Genomic DNA, 17,887 nt, shown 5'->3' with positions numbered 1-17,887 from the left:
ATATTATTACAATTAATAACAAATAGGTCACCTGAAGGTAAACCCACCTAAGCATGCGTTAAACTGAAGGATGCAAACACCATATACAATGCCAATAGCCAATTCGACGTCAAAACCTGTGAACGTTTCTACAGACGTGGTTAAAACAAGTACTGTATTGCCCTTAAACGAACCTGCTTCTTAAAATTAAATATTAAAAGTATGCAAGTGGTTGCAATTACGCTGTAATGAAATCCATCCAGTAGGGGGATTATAAAGTAATCATTTCACCTAGAAAGCGATTTTATGACAAGACAAGTTAAAGGGGTGCGGTCTGGCAAGGGGTAGTGAATCTGGTGATGCTTGGTGCCGGCGCCGATCCTCCACGGACCGCTACGCCCTTGCGGGAGTCACGTGACATAGGGGAGAGCAGTACCGACCACGTGATCGAACCCTCCTTCCCCCCTCCTATCCTAGCAACCTCTTTCGGTCGTAGCTGTCCGCGGAGTCTCGACGCTCGCGAGAGGAACGGGAGGCTCTTCGCGTCCGGAGCCACTCCGACACTGACTGGAACGACCGAGATGGACGCCTTCTCACTTGACGTGAGTTCTCAATTCCAAACGTTATTTGCATCAAGTGTATTTGAAATATCAGTATGATCTGCCGTTTGAATCGTCCCACTCTCACGTCTCGCAGCTTCAGCTTTAAAACGATGGCTTGACACCTTACGGTCATAATGTAAATATACATTTTTTTTTGAGAGTACAATGGAATACAGAGGAATTCGTGCTCAGATACAAGCGGATTGGCCTTCATTTTAGGGCGATGCGGATGTTACCCCACCTCCCTCCATCTCTCCCTCCTCCCTCTTCTTCCTCCCAGTCTCCATCATGTCTATAAGATCAATAAATGCAGGCTCAATACTGTACACAGTCAGCAGAGTCAAATTACATGTCATTACGTCCTATTTTCCAAGGAGCTTGTTTTTTTTGGGGGGGGGCGCCTTCTCGACATGACAATCAAAAATGAGACGTGAGTGTGATTTATATTCCAGTGACGTGAAAGGGCACAGTGCAGCAATGAGCAATAGCCTTCCTCTCATGCAGCCTCACTGGTGCTGCCTGATTTTCATGCTCCACTTAAAGAAAGCAGCTCTCCATAGCTTTAAGGGATGCTGTGTTTTTCTTTTCTTCCTTTCAAAGAAAAAAAAAAAAACCTTATTCATATTCATTATGAGCTGGTGAGGGTGGATGCCCAGATGGAGACAGGCAGCAACAGCAGTGAGCAGGCTGAACAGATGATGACGATGATGAGTGGTATTTTATTAGTATTGTAATATGAAATGATTGTAATTCACAAGATATAACATTAAGTAACATTTACAACACCCTAAAAACCAAAATATGAGAAATTTCACTCAGTATATTGCAGTGCAATGTTGATGGAAGTGGAATCCATAATAGGAAACATATTTTTGAAGTGTCAACCAAAACGGAGTATTTTGAAGCCAGATTCTCGATTTGAATTCCATGAAAATTTGCTGGCTTGTACCATAACCTATACTGCTGTTTGAATATAGAAAAGGCAAACTATTTGAGACAGAAGAAAAACATTAAAAGAAAAAAAATCAAAAGACGCAAGAAAACATGTAATTAATTCATTCAATGCCAGGGACGTATTTTCACTTTTTTTTAAGAGTCCGGGCATTAAATCCCAGATAATGAAGTAGTAAATCAATACTTAAGTACGTTATGGACAATAATTTCCGATCATTAAGTATCGATTTAATACTTAAGTCTCTGGGATTGAATGTCTAGTCTAGACTCTGAAAAAAAACAAAAAACATAAAAATACATCCTTGTCATTGAATGAGTTAAAAGTCATTTGAATGCAGCTTTTGGTCCTTAACCACAATTCTGTTCTTCCTCATTTTAACATGATACGAGTGTTCCACACTTTGTGTAAGTTACTGAATCTGTATGAGTGGGTATGCTAAATTTTATCTTTCAAGTGCCAATTAATTTTAAAAATATATATGATCAAACAATTTCAATCCATTATACTGTAACGAGGACTTGTGAGTTAAAATTTTTCTTCATAAATGATATAAATTAAGTTTTGCCAATAAATTATATGGAATGGTGGGTGCATGAAATGCTCATGTATATGGTGGATAAGCAATACGTTACTTCCGGGTCTAGATGAATGCTTTAAAGGGACACTGTGTAAAAATTAGACCGCTTTTCATTGAAAAGGAATAAATTAAATGATTATAAATTTCAAAAACTTGCAAATAAATATGTTCTTAGTGACAAACAGTATGTTTTAAATATAATCGTAGGTGTAGTTATTATTAAATGATATTACATGGGGGGGGTGGCACTGCTCCGGAGGCTGCCATGTTTGTTATAGATACGGACAGTGGATAATGCAGCACCTCCTGCTGTCTGCAATGAAAAACTGTCAAACCTTTACACAGTGTCCCATTCACTTCAAACGAGCGATGTAAAAAAAAAAATCATATATTGCACATCATCAAAATTCACCATGTTTCCTTTGATGTTTCAGGGCCTGGCAAGTCAATCCAACATGTGATTGTCACACCACATCATAGTTTGGCTTGGCCCCGCGTTCATTACAATAAAACCAAACAATCTCATCTCAAAAGGAAATCCAATTATCACAATGCAATCCTCCGGCTGCTCCGCTCAGCCCGGCAAGCCGCGGCGTTTCGACGTCAGCAGGCGAGCGGCAACCGTCGTCGGACCAAAGTCTCGTGGTGCTCAGAAGGAGGACAAAAATATGAACACCATCACCTCGTCCTCCCCCAGGCGGGTAACGAAAGCTCCAGTCGCTCCACCCAGAAGCAGGCCAACGGCGCAGCCTCGAGCGCCGCTTATCCAAAGCAGGTTTGGCTCACAGAAACAGAGCCCCGCCCCCATTAAATCAGCTAAGCCCAAACCCAGAACTGTTCGTACAGTGGCGGCGGCGACCAAAGCCTCACGTCTCCTTCCTCCGGCTCCTTCCGTTCTCCCTCTCGACCCCAACTGCAACGAGCCCAGCCTGCCGTGCTTGTGTTGTGATGGCCGCTCGCCGCAGGACAACAACAGCATGTTCAACCATAACCACAACAACAACAACACCGTTTCTCTCAGGCGCCAACTGCAGCTCCCTCCTCCGCCCCCGGTCGTTGTGCCCCAGAGAAAAAACGGGACAGGGGCCAAGGAGCATCCTCGGTCCCCTTCTCAAGAAAAGCCGGAGCCTCCTCCTCAACCCGCCTCCAATCAAGACGTTGTAGAAAAAGCCGATGTGGATGACAAGAAAGATGTGAAATCTGAGGAAGAGGACGACGAAAGCAGCAGCGGGGACATCGATATTGATGATGAGGACGATGACGACGGCGACCGTGACGACGAGGACGATGATGACACCCTGGTGCCCTCGTGCTGCGACTGCCCTCCCTCCCTGCTGGAGTTCTCGCTCTCCTCCTCTACCTCCTCGTCCTCCACTTCCATTAGCTCCTGCTCCGATCTAGAATCTGACTGTGCGGATCAATACACTCCCCAACACCAAGATCCTTTATCCGTGTCAATCAAAGAGTCTTCTCCGCAATGTCAGCCACCTGCGCGTTCGCTCCCTTCCTTACCGATCAGTCGCGTTCCCTTCACTTTGACCTCGCGCACCCCCATTTCGTCCCCGGATGAAGGTTACCCCTCAGCCCTGGACACCCCTTCTCCCGACTACTTGGGGGTCAAAGATGATCCAGAAGTCACCAAGCTAGGTTTGCTCGACTTCCTGGAATCAGTCGGAGAGTTTGGAAAAATGGAACGTTTCAGTCAGGTGATCCAAGTGGCTCGCTGGGATTTGGAGGGTGAACAGAATTGGGATGTCTTGAGAGATCGCTTGGACCACTTGGATCGCTTGGAGAAAGTCAACCGGGAAATCAAACTGGCCTATGTCGCCAGACTCCATGAAAAGGGGTTTGATCTTAGTGATCTGGATGAGCAGGATCTTTCTGACATCATGGATGAAATGGGCAATGTCGACATGGGCTGGAAACTGTACAAAAGTGGTGAGGGATTCATGGGAGAATCTCAAGAGTTCTCTGACGCCGGCGTAGATCTGACTGCTCCGTCGGATTGCGACGATCCTGTCGCTCCGGACTCCCTCACCGCTTCCCCGGCAGAGCCTCCACCTCGTCCACCGAAACCTCCGGTCCGTCATGCCAGCGTCAACTCCGACCTCCACACCTACATCAACATCAGCCGGGAGACTACCTCCATGGCCGTGTCCACCTCGCCCACCTTGTCTACCTTCTCGCCCAACTCTTCCTCTCCTACATTCACCACCTTTCGCTGCGAGAAACCTTTGCTCCCATCTCCACCGTCAATCCCTCCGCTCCCCGCCTCCAAACCTGTCCAGTACCTAACCCTTTACACTGCCTCCTCTCCATCAATCCCCACGCCAACTCCTCCCATTCCTCCGCCTCGCAGGAGACACTTGGCCAGGAAGGAGGCCCAACGCCTCGCTGCTCTTCAAGCGGAGCGGGAAAAGACTCCCCTGTCCTTGCCGCCTCCTACCACACGCCCACCACCTTTGCCTCCTCCACCGGTTATATCCTCTTCCCTGCCCCCTGCAGGTCTAGCCCCACCATCGCCACCGGCACTGCCGCCTCCACCTTCCTTTCACGCTCTGGATATGGAGATTCGTAAGCTGCTGATGCTCGCAGGGTTGACCCAAGCTGAGCTGCTCAAATTGAGCCCAGAACTCGGTGACTGCGTGGGGGTGATAGAGGAGGAAAGTGGGGGTTTCAGGTTGCAGGAAGACTACAAGGAGTGTGATCCTAAAATAGAAGAAGAAGACAGATCTAGTCGCCGAGGCAAGTCACCTGCGGATGGAAGAGCAGACATTCCCAGGGAGGGGAAGACAGGAGATGGTAAAGAGGTCCAGAGAACCACTTCATTCTCAGAGATGGCTCGAAGGCGGAAAAAGAGCAGCAGTCTGGCATCGGACATTTACTACAGCACCACCTTAAGTAACACGCAAGACACCAAAGCCAAAAACTTAAGCTTTGAGTCCCGCAATTACCAAGGTGAGGCACTAGATTCCCCTCCTCCTCCTCCTCCACCACGACCTTTACCCCCAATCCCACCCAGCGTGCCACCGCTTAGAGTCAGCACCCTCCTTGCCAACTCCGCACGGCCGGAGCGCTTTGATTGGCTCATAGCATTCACACCCGAGGCCGACATCCCACCACAACCCACTCAATTAAGAAAATCTCATGTGGAAACGGCAAAGAAGAGCTCCCCGGTTCCAAAAGTCACCAGCTTCAAAGAGCTGCGTTACCGCAACAAAAGCAGTGCCCCTACTACAAAGGTAATCACAGACCCGGACCCCGACCCCTCAGTCATGACCCCAGATCCGGACATACTGTACAACCTGAAGTGGAGACGGGAGAAGGAGGGCAGTGGAGGCAGCCAGTGGGAGTACACATCTCAGGCCCAGGCGCTGTTCATGCAGCCGCCCCCAGCCTTAACCTCCATGGCGGCACTGAAGGAGATGCTGCAGAGGGCGGACGAGGAGAGCGGAAGAGGTGACAAGTTGGGCTGCTCGCTCAGCGACAGCAGCCTGTGGACGACTGGCAAGGACTGGGAGCGCGAAGATGTGATGAGGAAGGAGAACACGGAACGGCGGGAAGAAGAGGAGGCGGAGGTGCGAGGACAAGCCGATGGAGGGAGGACACTTGAGGCAAGAACCAGTGGTGAGAAGTCTTTTTCATGATTCTGTACAAGCTTATACTTAAGGAGTATGAGTACACAATTGCGGTGAGAAAAAACTTTTAATCGTGATCACGAAATTGGCTGCCACGATTAATTAAACTCATCCTTGGCGACATTAACATTTAAAAAGTCAAGCACTTTTTTTTCATTACAAGTCAAAACAAGCACTTTGTCATCCTACCACCAGGGGGCAATGTTTCTCACTAATATATACCGTGCTAGCTGTCAATTGAGACCCATTTTGAAAAATCCACAAAAAATTGGAATACATTTGGTTTAAAATTGGCCAAAAATTACGTTTTGACTGCTAATTGATTAAAATTAGCTTAAAAGTAAATTAAAATGTGCTTTTTTCCATTGGTTTACATTCAGCAAGTAAGAAAGCTGTGTTACCCTGTGTCCCAAAATGTTGCCATGTCTTGGAAAGGTATCGAGTATCAAGTATCGAACCTTGAAGCCTTGATTATATACTGCTTGCTTAAAAAATATGGCAATAAATAGACATGTTTGACCAAACATGATGAATAATCGTGATTTCAATGTTGACCAAAATATTTGTGATTATTTTTTTGGCCATAATCATGTAGCCCTAACAGATACTATGACAATGCAGGGGTCCTCTGTTTACCATTTTGATGGTATTACTGCCATGCAGCCGTGTAAGCATACATGGTGACATGCACAAAAAAACATGTTACCAATATCCTTACAGTTTTTTTTACTTGATTGCTATGTATTTATGACCTGAAAGGCTGCGTATTTGACAGAGCTACATCATAAATTGCCTTGCCTGTCTACATCACAGTTCTAAGGATATGAGTTCAAAACTCATCTTAGTGTTTTAAATTAACTCATTCAGTGCCTTTGATAGTTGTAGATATGAAAAAAAAAGCCTTTTTATCCGGACTGACAGTGTGAATAAGCGAATAATTCACTGCCATTGACAGCTATACAGTATGGGTAATAGATCTATTGTAACCTGGATAGCAGGGAATGAGTTCATCCAGCATGTTGCGGAACATGCAAACTCCACACAGTCTAGTCCAGGACGTGATGAGATTTTTACCTGAAATCACTGGTCTGCAAGGCAGAACTATTCACACAAAAAGTTAATTCACTGTATTTCACACGGTGCCAATTTACATTATAGTTCATTTCATGACTCATCTTTATCCAGATCAGGTTATTTACTAACTTTGAAATGCACTGATAATAGAATAGTGTGACACAAATTAAAGTAACAGTTACGGACACAGTTATGAACGGTAGTGGCAAAATGGAGGACGAGCATGAGTCACAGAATAGCATGATGCACAATGCTTAAAGATAATGAGGGGACAAACTGTGAGGGATGACTGTGTGTGTGAAAGGGAGGCGCATACTGGAGGTAATATGAGCAGAAGGTTGGAAAGTCTCCAGCCAGTATTCCTGGTTATCAGAATATGATGTCACCACCGCCTCATTGAATTATTCATTGCCTCTCTTGGCCAAGCAAGGGAGAAGGTGGAAAGTTCTCGAATGAGCTCACCAGATATGGATTACCTGTCTTTTTTAAAAAAAAATAATTAATGTTATCTGGTTTTCTGTGTGTTTTACATCCATCATTTTCTGGGAAATCACTTTCCTTGTATCCTCTCTCTTTCTCCCCATTGAGACAGATAGCTTGGGTCAGGTTACGCATATCAGTGGTGCTGCAGCAGCTAGAAGCGAAATAGAAACTATAAAGCTTGTGGAGATAAAAGAAAGTTTATTTCAATTATTCTAACTAATGTTGTCCATAACAATTACTGAATCGTTTGAACGGTCAGCAATGAATGTAAGGCTAATTTGCAACATACTACCTCGAAATACGTTTACATTTTAATAAGGGTATACCTTTAAGATTTGTGAGAGGCGGGGCTTATAAGATAAACCAATTACTGACAACCTTATCCAAAAAACAGGAAGCATTACGTATCTATTTACAAACGAGTCCAGATGACATTTTGTTGAACTTTATGTTACTTATATTCATACTGATTGTCAATGAGTAGAATTAAACTGTTCATTTTAGCGTCATTGACTAAAGCTTCTTCGGGACGTGTACTCGAGAGGTTTGCTATCTCACGGCTGACTCAGCGTGTGCGTGACATTGGCGTGGGCTGAGGAAATTTAAATGCAAGTACCTGTAGATGGAAAAAGAGCAGGTAACAAAATGATCAAATATATCTTCAACGATATATCAAATTTATCCTAAAAGTTACCAAGAAGATTCGCTTCGATTTTATTCCTGCAAAATACGAAAGTGAAACAGAAAGTTGTAGCTTCATTCTTAACACGTGGTCTCGTTCTGGTTTTATTTTTGCCATCATTTGTCTTTCCAACCAACCTAAATGCCAGTTTACTGTTTTTCGTGATCATTGTAACAGTTGAAAGGAAGTACTGTATTCCTTCATGTATGTCTTTCTGCTGATACGCTCATAAGTGTGCACTTTTCTCCCAACAGACACTAACATTCTATGCATCTCTCTCCTTCCCATTTCTTTACCACTTTTTTTCTTCTGACCTTTCCAATCCCATTGTGATGTTCCCATCGTTTGTCCACACTGCTCTGCCTATGCCTCCTGCACCTTTCCAATAAGCAGTTTCGTCTCCCCCACTGTCCCTCACCCAGCCTCCCCAGCCCTACTTCCTCCACACTGTCCCTATTTCCTATCAACAGGACCACTTCAATATAAATTCTCGGTCGCGCGGCCAAGTTGTAAGAGAGTCCTCAGACATGCAGGGAGAACCGCGGTGGGCTCATGCTGACGCTGTGTTTAGCAGCCAGTCCAGGCCTGATTTGACTTCTCCCAACAATGGGGAGCAAATTTCAAGCTATAACAGAATAGATGCCACGTTGGACTCCCAGTGTAATTTGGACTCTCTCTACTGCAGTGACAAGCTGGGTTGTGCAGACAGCCTTGCTGCGGATGCTCCTAAATGCACCACCCCGTATAAAAACATAGATGTCATGATGATGCATCCGTGTGGTCAAATAAAACATACGCACCGTAACGCTAATGACACCAGGACGTCCAAAGAGCTTCCCCCTCTGCCTACCTATTACCTGCACCGCTCCAAGCATTGCCCACTGCACGGGGGATCCCCCCCTCGCCTTTCCCCCATCGGAGCTCTCTCGCCTCCCCGGCGCTCTGGGACGCTCCCTCCAGGCGCGGCGGGCTCCGGCCTCACCTCGCCCCTTTTTCCTCGCTCGCACACGCTCCCTGCCCTCACCGCTCCCCTCTGCTATCCTCACCTATATACCGCAATACCCCTCTGTGCTCCCCCTCTACCCCCAAAACTCTACCAGGCTTCTCGACAGCCGCGCGTGGCCAGTAAGATCTCTCTTTCTCTTCTTCTGCCTTTTATTTGTCTCTCTGTATGATCCATGATTGGAATCAATGTTAAACAATATCAGTGTGTCATCTCATGCTGCAGGTCCTTTTTAAAGATGAGGAAAAAGAGCTTTATCTTTATACCAGGGCTGTAGCGCTGCAACATTTTTTTTTTGACTTGACTTACACTCCTTGATTCTTTTAATAAGGGCTGCAGCTATCCAGTCTTTATTGCATTCGGGTATCCTCAGAAAATTTGAATTGCATATTGAGTATTTAAACCATAAACAACTTTTCCACATATTATGAATGACCAACTTGTATAAATGTTTCTTTTTTACTTAAATTTGACTCTGTGCTTAGTAGATGACTCTTCCTTTTTGAAACATTAGGTTTTAGACATTTACACAAAAATATAAATACAAAAAATCTGCAGAAAGGGCACGTTGGAGTCAGTATTAATTGTTAAGTAAGAAGTTAACAGGAACGGCAAATGTTTCAGGCGATCAGCATCAAAGTGTGCAGTCATTTATGTCTATCACGCCATACTATAAGCAGCACTACTAGAAACTTAATTTATGCTAGACGCAGCTATAACAGAGCCAGAGCTCCTGGTAAACACAGGTGCAGGTACTTAATGTAAGTGTAATTGCCCATAACCTAAAAAAAAAAAAAAAAAAAAACAGATGACCCATGATTTGTTGTTCCCTGATCCCCCAGCCAGAAGTCGAGCCATAAATAATAATTTGGCTATCAATTTTTTTTTTTTTTTTGTAACTTTGTGGTCCTGAAAATAGTATTTTGTGTTGTAAGGTTTCTTCATTTAAACTTGACTTTGACTCAATAATGGTTGACTTAACTGCAGCCCTGGTTTTAACAAATTCTCAAGTTATTTTCCTATGATCCTAGTTCTTGTGAAAACATTGTTTGAATCTAATGCATACATTTTATGCAGCAAAATAGAAGAACCGTATAATGGTCAACTCCCAGTCATATCCAACGCTATGACTCACTTCTTTTTCTAATCATCCGTAGTACCATCTGCTTATTTTCTGCCTTCTCCTCATCGCTGTTTGCACCTACTAACATTTTTAGTTAAGAAATTCCGCTTCACCATGGCTTCTTTTGCGCTCGTTAGTATCCGTTTTTATTCCTCTATGTCATCCCTCTTTTTGATTTTTTTTTTTTTTTTGTTACTGCTGCCACCGCCAGCTGTTCGCAGTGTGTCATTTGCCGGAGCTGTGCAGAGAGGTGACGCATCCTGGATGGGCGAAAATGTGGCGCATTCGATCAGAGGACACCGCCTTTCCTCTCTGCACCTGCTGGAAAAGAGAGGTATTAGTTTTGCATTTTTTTTGTGGTTGTCCTGCAAAGCAGTTTTAAGTCTTTTTGTTTTAATTGTGGACTGTTTTTCTTTATGCTCCAGCTCTTGTCAGTGCGGTCAGCGTGGCGGTGGAAGCTATCTTGGCCCAGTTCAGTTCTTCTCGGACGGTGGTTCAAAAGGTCAACTTCTAAATTTTTTTTCCCTCTATTTTCCACTTTTTAATTAGCAATTCTACAATGCATTTGAACATTCAAATACAGTCCATTGCCAATCGGAGTATGACACTTTTTCAAATATTGCCGCATATTATACAACCAAACATCTAACGCCCGAAAATCCGGTTGTGCAAAAAAAAATAAAAGGCCTACTAGAGAAAATCAAATCTAACTACATGCGATACAGTCCCCTCCTACAGTAGTGGAATGTTATGATAAATTTCTTTGTTTTTGTCGTACTGTGTATTGAAAGGATTTGGGTCAAAAAAAATTCAGAATTCCAGATTTTATAGTATCTAAAGCGTCTTTCATTTCTTGGTCATTTCTGGGGATTTCTCCCTTCAGTTTCTTCTTCATGAGGTAAATTGCATTCTCTATTGCAGCGGTTCTTAAATGGGGGTATGAGACCCACTTAGGGGTGGGTGATGACACTTTTAGGTAGGTTTCTGCAAATGTCATCTTAATGGCTTTTAGTGCCATGACGGGAACAGTACATTTATCATTTCAAATTAAGAATAAATTAATTGGAACATGAATTAACTTATTTTTTAAGTGTGGTGTGTCTTTATTTTGTTAACTTTTATACAGATGCACATTGTCATTAGTAACACAATTTTCCTGCAGATGAACCAGAAATAAAAAAGATGATGCTACACAATATATCTTTTGGACCTAAACTAGAATAAAATATGCAGAAAGAAAGCACTACAAATATAGTTCTAATTGAATAAATCAGACATAGATTTGACAGGAGTTTAAGTAGGGCTTGACTAATACAGATTTTTTTTCAGGCTGATGCCGATTGAATCCCAATGAATTTCAATAGCTGTCATTTAGATGCGGATATTCACTCCTCATGGGCCGGCCTGAGACCTGAGACAGTCTAATATGTTCCACCACTCCTCATCTTGTTGCATGATGAAGCTTTTTCCAATTAGCTTGAATGCATGCATTTTTCTACAAATTGCGGTAATGCTTTTGTAGTCTTCAGAATCCATTCTGCCAAAAACTTGTGAAAGCACGCAATCCCTTTGCTGCATTCTTTGCAACAGTTAGTTGCGGTTATTTTGTGTGATTTATGTGTAAAAGTGGCTACTGACTGCAGTACAAAACGGTCATTAAAACAACAAAGCTTGAAAGCAAACGATGCATTGAATTTGCCGTATCTTGTGTGATTTTCTCCTTCCATGTACTAACGTATTGTCCTCATCTCCTCCCATCTCCAGGCCTTATCAGGAGACAGCACTGTAAATCCATCACTGGGCCGTCTGGTGCTGCAGTGCCTGTGCCCCGCCCTCCACAGCCTTCTGACGGACGGTCTCAAACCCCACCAGAGTGACCTGATTGCAGGCAGGAGGCCAAATTCAGCCTGGAGCTTGGTCTTGGCTTCAACTCGGCCAGGTGGGAGAATTTATTACTGAAATTGATCTATGGATTTGATGTAGAGTTCTCTAGTGTATTCATGTAAGACGACTCCATGAAAAAATTAACAGATTTTCTCTGACTACAAAAAATAGTGGTTTTCATGTTTCCCTTCTTATATATTTTTTATTTTGTTTTTTATTTGCTTGCTCCACTTCTTGCAATCATTCAGGTCCTAAAACACAAGGCGTGTTCAATTTACAAGTTCGAGTTGGCGAATTGCCACAGCTAAAACAGAGCAAGCACCGCTTCAATGCGTTTGTCCTCGGATTACTCAAGTAAGTGCTGCTTGTTCACGGATATGAATTGTTTCTTTATTTGGGGCTATAAATCCACCTCTCTTTTTTTATAGTTCAAAGCAGCTTGATTTCTGGGTGTCTCACCTTCACTCTAGCAGCGGTGAGTAGCCTCAGATTTTTGTTCATACAACCACTGTTTGTGGTTTTTAAGGTTTCATCTCAGACATCGTGGTACACATCCCAGGCTTTAGTTCTAAGGTACCAACAGCTGGAAAGGATACAAAATTGCTGGAAAGTAAATCATTAAAAAATAGTGAGTGGAAAAAAGAAAAGAAAACTGACCATATATGCGAAGAAACAGTTGATGGTGCATTAAGGAATTTTAAATGCTTAAAAGCCAGAAGTGGGTCAGTTTTCAAACCTAAAGTTGTCCTGAGCCTTCTTCATTTTCAAACGCCTCTCCAATGTCTACTCTTGCTGCACGAGGAAGGTAGAAGTTGGAATTTTCCAGCCTCCGACTAGAAAAAGTGCACTCAAACATCCTAAGATTTGCAAAGTTGGAAAAAAAGGACCTCGTCTTCACAAAAAACTAGTTCTCAGTAAACGTTTGTTGTTTACGTTTGCCTCAATTGCTTTGAGGTCGCAACTGGGACAATTAGAGCTGGATAAGTTCCCACCTTCCTCGAATGCAGCATTTGAATCTGCCACCAGAGTTTGGACTAAATAGGCTTATTGCAGTTGTTGCTGTGACGTTGTCAGGGCTTTTGGTATAAATTAAGACATTGCTTAAGCACTACATTTAAAGCACAACATTTAAAATTCATTAACTTTAATTTTTTTTTGTTTCATTTTATTGACGAGGCTGTGAAATGTATTATGTTGTTGCTGTCCAACAAGTCCCTTTTTTTTTTTTTTTTTTTACAGTGTGATTCACAAACTTAATGAGTTTTGTGCACTACTGTGTTTTTAAGTATACAATAATCATCTGTTCTGTTGCTTCACAGATGTGTTGGATGCGTACTACCGTCCATCCTCCTTCATGCGTTTGTCTCTGAGCGTCTGCCAGCCGCTGTTTGACGAATTGCTTCTCGTGCTGCAGCCTCTCAGCCTGCTCACGTTTAACCTCGACCTGCTCTTCCAGCACCACCACTTGGAACCCCAGAGCCCCGCGCCACAAATTTGCAGCCCCCCCAGTCAGGATACGGGACAGTCGACAAAGACGACCCGGTCGGAAATTAGAGGCGGAAGATACATGGAAAGCCTCTCTGAGGTGGATTTTACAGGTTCGGGGCAACAGGCGGCTGATGAGGGTAAAACGTCTCCCAATTACGCGGGGTGGTCACTGACTGTGGTGGACCAAACAAGTCCACAGCTGCGGTGGATCCAGGACAAGAGGATTGGGGAACTACCTCCTCCAAACACGGGAGAGGAAAGCCTCGCTCAGCAGGCCGGACAGGTGCTCTCTTCTTTTTGAAATTCGAGTCTTGCCATAGCTTTTCGGATCTTAAAATGTGTCTTCCAAATCACAGGCGATCCAGCAAGGTTGGGGGGCTGTGATTCGGTGGGGAGGCAGACTGAGCCAGAACCTGGCCGAACTTAACCTGGCTACAGGGAAGACGGACGAGGGGAGGCCCAGTCTGCCAGATGAGCAGGTTGAGACGGAAAGCGACTTCGCCCCGGTTAGCGCTCTTGCGCAGGCGCCCTGGAGTTTGGGCCGCCTGTTTGGCTCTACCTCCTCCAAAAGCGCCAATAATCTCGAGGGTCAGGCACCACCGAGCAGGTGAGTCCATGTAAATAAATGTTTGGGCTTTTGCTTCCAACGAGGAGTAACATCTCTGTTTATGCGTGCAACAATCCAGGCGTCCCTCGCAGTGGTTGGCCCCTGGTGTCACGGCGCTGACCCGGTTGGTGAGCAGCACTTCTGCTCCAATTTTAAGGAAGACCCCAGAACCAATAGAAGAAAGGCCCACAGTGTCAGAACAAGGGTCTGACACTGCAGAGACAACGGACAAACCTCACAGGTATATTTTGGTCGCCAGTGGTTACCAACCAACCAAAATACAGTCATATTCAGTTTTTTTTTTAATGGCAAATCAATTTTAATAAGTTTAAACAAAAAACATTGTCAGCCACAGCATAATTGCGGAAGTCATATTTCAATGTTTTGGGGGAAAACAAGATTTTTCTGACAATTTAAATAATAATTATTAGATCTTTTTATATTGCTGATCCTTCACAAATCTGTTTTGTTACAATGTAAAAAAATAACAATGAGTGTTCTAAAATACCTTTTTTTTTTTCTTGTTTTCGAAAATATTAAAATCTGACTGCGGCTAGTAGTTCTCAAATGTGAAAGCACTTCAGGGGATGCGTGAGATTTTCACAGGGTTTCTGCTGGTATCAACACATCTAATTTAATGCCTTTTTAATGTAGTGACAACAACTGTTTAAACTTTTTAAATTAAGAGCAAATTAACTGGAACATAACAGTAGTGGTTGAATGTTTGTCATTTTACTAATTTCATGATATATATTTAAGGATACAAGATTATGGTATAGATTTATGTATTGTAAATAATGACGCCAGTGTCACTCGTATATAAAAGCTGTAAATAGTTAGCATAAATGTAAATCATAATAATCAGCAAATATTTGTTGTTTGGATGACTTTGACCGATTAATCGCTTGCATCTTAGTAAAATTAATATGGCATAATATCATCCACCACTGTTTTATGCACAGTATCAAATTCTACTGTATATTTGTTTACATAAAGCAGTGACCCAACAAGCGCTTTGTAAACTTTGTAAAATTTTGCAATATTTTTAATTGACTCCACAAACTAAAAGCTTGCCTCCCGCAGCTTAATGTTTTATCATTAATTTTTATAGCCTCCTATGAAATTCAAGTGGCACTTATTGGAATGATGTCATTGGCCGTGGTCGTTTGCCTTACGCTGCTCGCTTTCCATCTTGGCGCGGGCCGCTCCACAGGTCCGTGCGTACGCTGTGCGACCACGCCGGAGCGGGCTCCGAGCTTAGCTTCCGCAAGGGGGAGGAGCTCATACTCCTGGGGGGCGTCGACCAAGACTGGATCCGCTGTCGTCAGGGAGACAGAGAGGGCCTGGTCCCGATTGGCTACGCCTCGCTTATCATGTGACGCTGCCGCAGCTGGACTCTATGAATTAATGATGGCAAAACAAAACATCATATATATATATATATATATATATATATATATATATATATATATGCGTGTGCGTGTGTGTGTGTGTGTGTGTGTGTATTCCCCCCCCCCCCCCTTGGGCACGCAGCGAGTGGTTCCCGCAAGGTTCCAGTACTCTTAAAGGGATATTTCACTATAAAGGGAGAGTTCATTGAAATCCATCTTTTATGATGGGCAAAATGGCATCAGTTCATGATCTTTATTTGAAATATCTCGTTAAACGCCCTCCCTGGGAAATCCGCTATTCCGGGCAGCCGCTGATCTACGGGCACTTAATCACCGGCAGGTCTGTCGCCTCGGCGGCCCCCACCTGGTCGCCACGTGGCAGTGGCCCAGGTGGGATTACTTTCCCAGGCCTGCTTGTTGCATACGTGATCATAGTGAACTGTAGCTGTATGTACATGTGTGTTTTAATGCCCTTTTACCCCTCTTACTCACCTTTGACCCTCCGCGGGTTCATATGTGTTTGACATTTTACTGCTGTATAAATATACATAAATATATATAAAACATATAAATATATAGGTCTATATATAAATATATATATAAATAGAGAGAGAGACTGATGCATTAAACACAAAAGAGTGACGACGCAGGTCGAGTGGTCGTTACATGCGCAAACAACAGTGTATGTGTTTGAAATCCAATATCTTCCTTCCTGTGCGCTTCATGTATTGTCTTGATATTACATTGCAACGCATTTGCCGCATTTTCTCAAATAGTGGCCTCCGCTGGAACTAATTTATTCACTGCCAACCCAGTAAAAATTGATCTTTGACATCTATAGCCATCAATGGGAGCAAATGGGTTAATGATCATACATTTATTGTTATTGTTTTATTTGGTTAATGTGAGCATTTCCCTGCCGACTTTGGGCAAAAGGCTGGGTACACACTGGAGTGATTGCCAGTCACAAAAAATGAATATCTCCTTTATTTCAGGTGGTGCAGTAAATGAACTGCAAAATGAAATATAACTCGGAGCTAAAAATTCTATTTTAGCAAACAGTCCTCAAATTAAACTCTGTCAAATAAACACTCAATCCACTCTGCTATTCAGCTTGTGGTTGCTATTTGAGAAAATACGATAGCATTCTGTGATTATCACCCAGTTATTAAGGCTAACTCATTTCCTCCTGGTTCAACCCGGCATGGGCTCATTAATCTCTCCTCACTTTTGAACACTTACTGAATGCAGCAAGCAAATCTCATGTTTGTGGTGATGATGATAATAAGAATAATAATAATAATGTCTGCTGGTTTGTTGGCTTTAGCATTCACCCTGAACCCGTGAACCTACCATGTTTAAGCTTCTCCCATCATCGATATTAGCGGCAGTGGTAGTGGAAAGTGATCATGTTGTGGCAGTGATGTTTATACAAAGTATTTTGCTTTGTTATCATCTATTTTAGTGATTATTGTTTGGAATTGATTAGGCATTGCACATGGGTTAATGTACAACACACAGTAGAGTTTTTTCATTGGCTAGAATGTCATCCAGCCATTTGTTTGTTTGTGCCGTCTATTCTGAGAAAGAGTCATTGTTTTATTTGATGCTTAAAAAAATATGGAGGCGAAGATGGAATGTTTACCAATGGGGTAATGTTTTACTTTATTTTTTTTATTTCTCACTGATCAAATCAGCTATCAGGGAACACTTGTTATCGCGTCTGTGGCCATGTAGCATTACTGTCACCATGGCAACAGTAGCATTAGGTTTAAGCTGGTGCTCATAACTCAAGTTGCTGCCGTCGAATGGACGAGTTAACAAGAATCTGTCCGTTTTGCTAGAACACCACTTGACACGTTTTTTTTTTCCGCCTTACTCCATTGTGAGGTAATGATTGCCATGCGTTTATTTGCACGCTTTTATTTATTGGATGTACTATTTATTGCTCTTTTTTGAGTCAAATCGCTGGATTCTGAAATGCGTGAGAGTACATATTCATGTCAGGGAAAGCACATGCTAGACTTGTGTGTAAGTGTGTGTGAAGTGGGAGTGTAACAACGGGTAGTAGTCGGTAGCTTCCTTCTCCTCTCCTTTCCTCTCTGGTGTCATGTAGCCCGTAGACATGCCCTGTGCCCTAATATTAACTACGGCATAATTGTGTCCCTATCACTGTCCACTACCTGCATGTGATTGTTTGTAAATACACCAAATAAAACCTATCAGTATGAACCAAACCTGTTATTCTGCAATTTTTTTGTACTGAATCTGAGCAGGGAAGGCATCAATATAATATGCTCCGTATGATGTTGTGCTCTAACGTGGATAAAATGACTAAATAAACCCCTTTTTTTTGTTGATCTGATCTACGGCTCAAACTTGCATATGAAAGGTCAAACAA

At 43.1% G+C, this 17,887-nt stretch overlaps 1 protein-coding gene across 2 annotated transcripts; it reads left to right on the top strand.

Annotated features, from left to right (window-relative positions):
- Positions 1-463: 463 nt before the first annotated feature.
- Positions 464-17,723, top strand: LOC148425262 (uncharacterized). Of its 2 annotated transcripts, XM_088411246.1 has the most exons (12): positions 464-581; positions 2,548-5,740; positions 8,384-9,115; positions 10,328-10,450; positions 10,542-10,618; positions 11,881-12,055; positions 12,249-12,354; positions 12,429-12,475; positions 13,320-13,771; positions 13,845-14,095; positions 14,175-14,336; positions 15,309-17,723. In XM_088411246.1, exons 2-12 carry the CDS (start codon positions 2,665-2,667, stop codon positions 15,472-15,474), a joined length of 5,367 nt encoding a protein of 1,788 aa, XP_088267372.1. In that variant the 5' UTR covers positions 464-581; positions 2,548-2,664; the 3' UTR covers positions 15,475-17,723. The 2 variants fall into 2 exon arrangements, with proteins under 2 accessions (XP_088267372.1, XP_088267373.1); XM_088411247.1 differs by lacking the exon at positions 8,384-9,115.
- The last annotated feature ends 164 nt before the right edge of the window (positions 17,724-17,887 follow it).

This window comes from Hippichthys cyanospilos, chromosome 3 (assembly GCF_059441005.1).
Source record: "Hippichthys cyanospilos isolate Australia breed blue-spotted pipefish chromosome 3, RoL_Hcya_1.0, whole genome shotgun sequence".
Lineage (NCBI taxonomy): Eukaryota > Metazoa > Chordata > Actinopteri > Syngnathiformes > Syngnathidae > Hippichthys > Hippichthys cyanospilos.
This window is presented reverse-complemented; position numbering and strand designations above follow the sequence as displayed.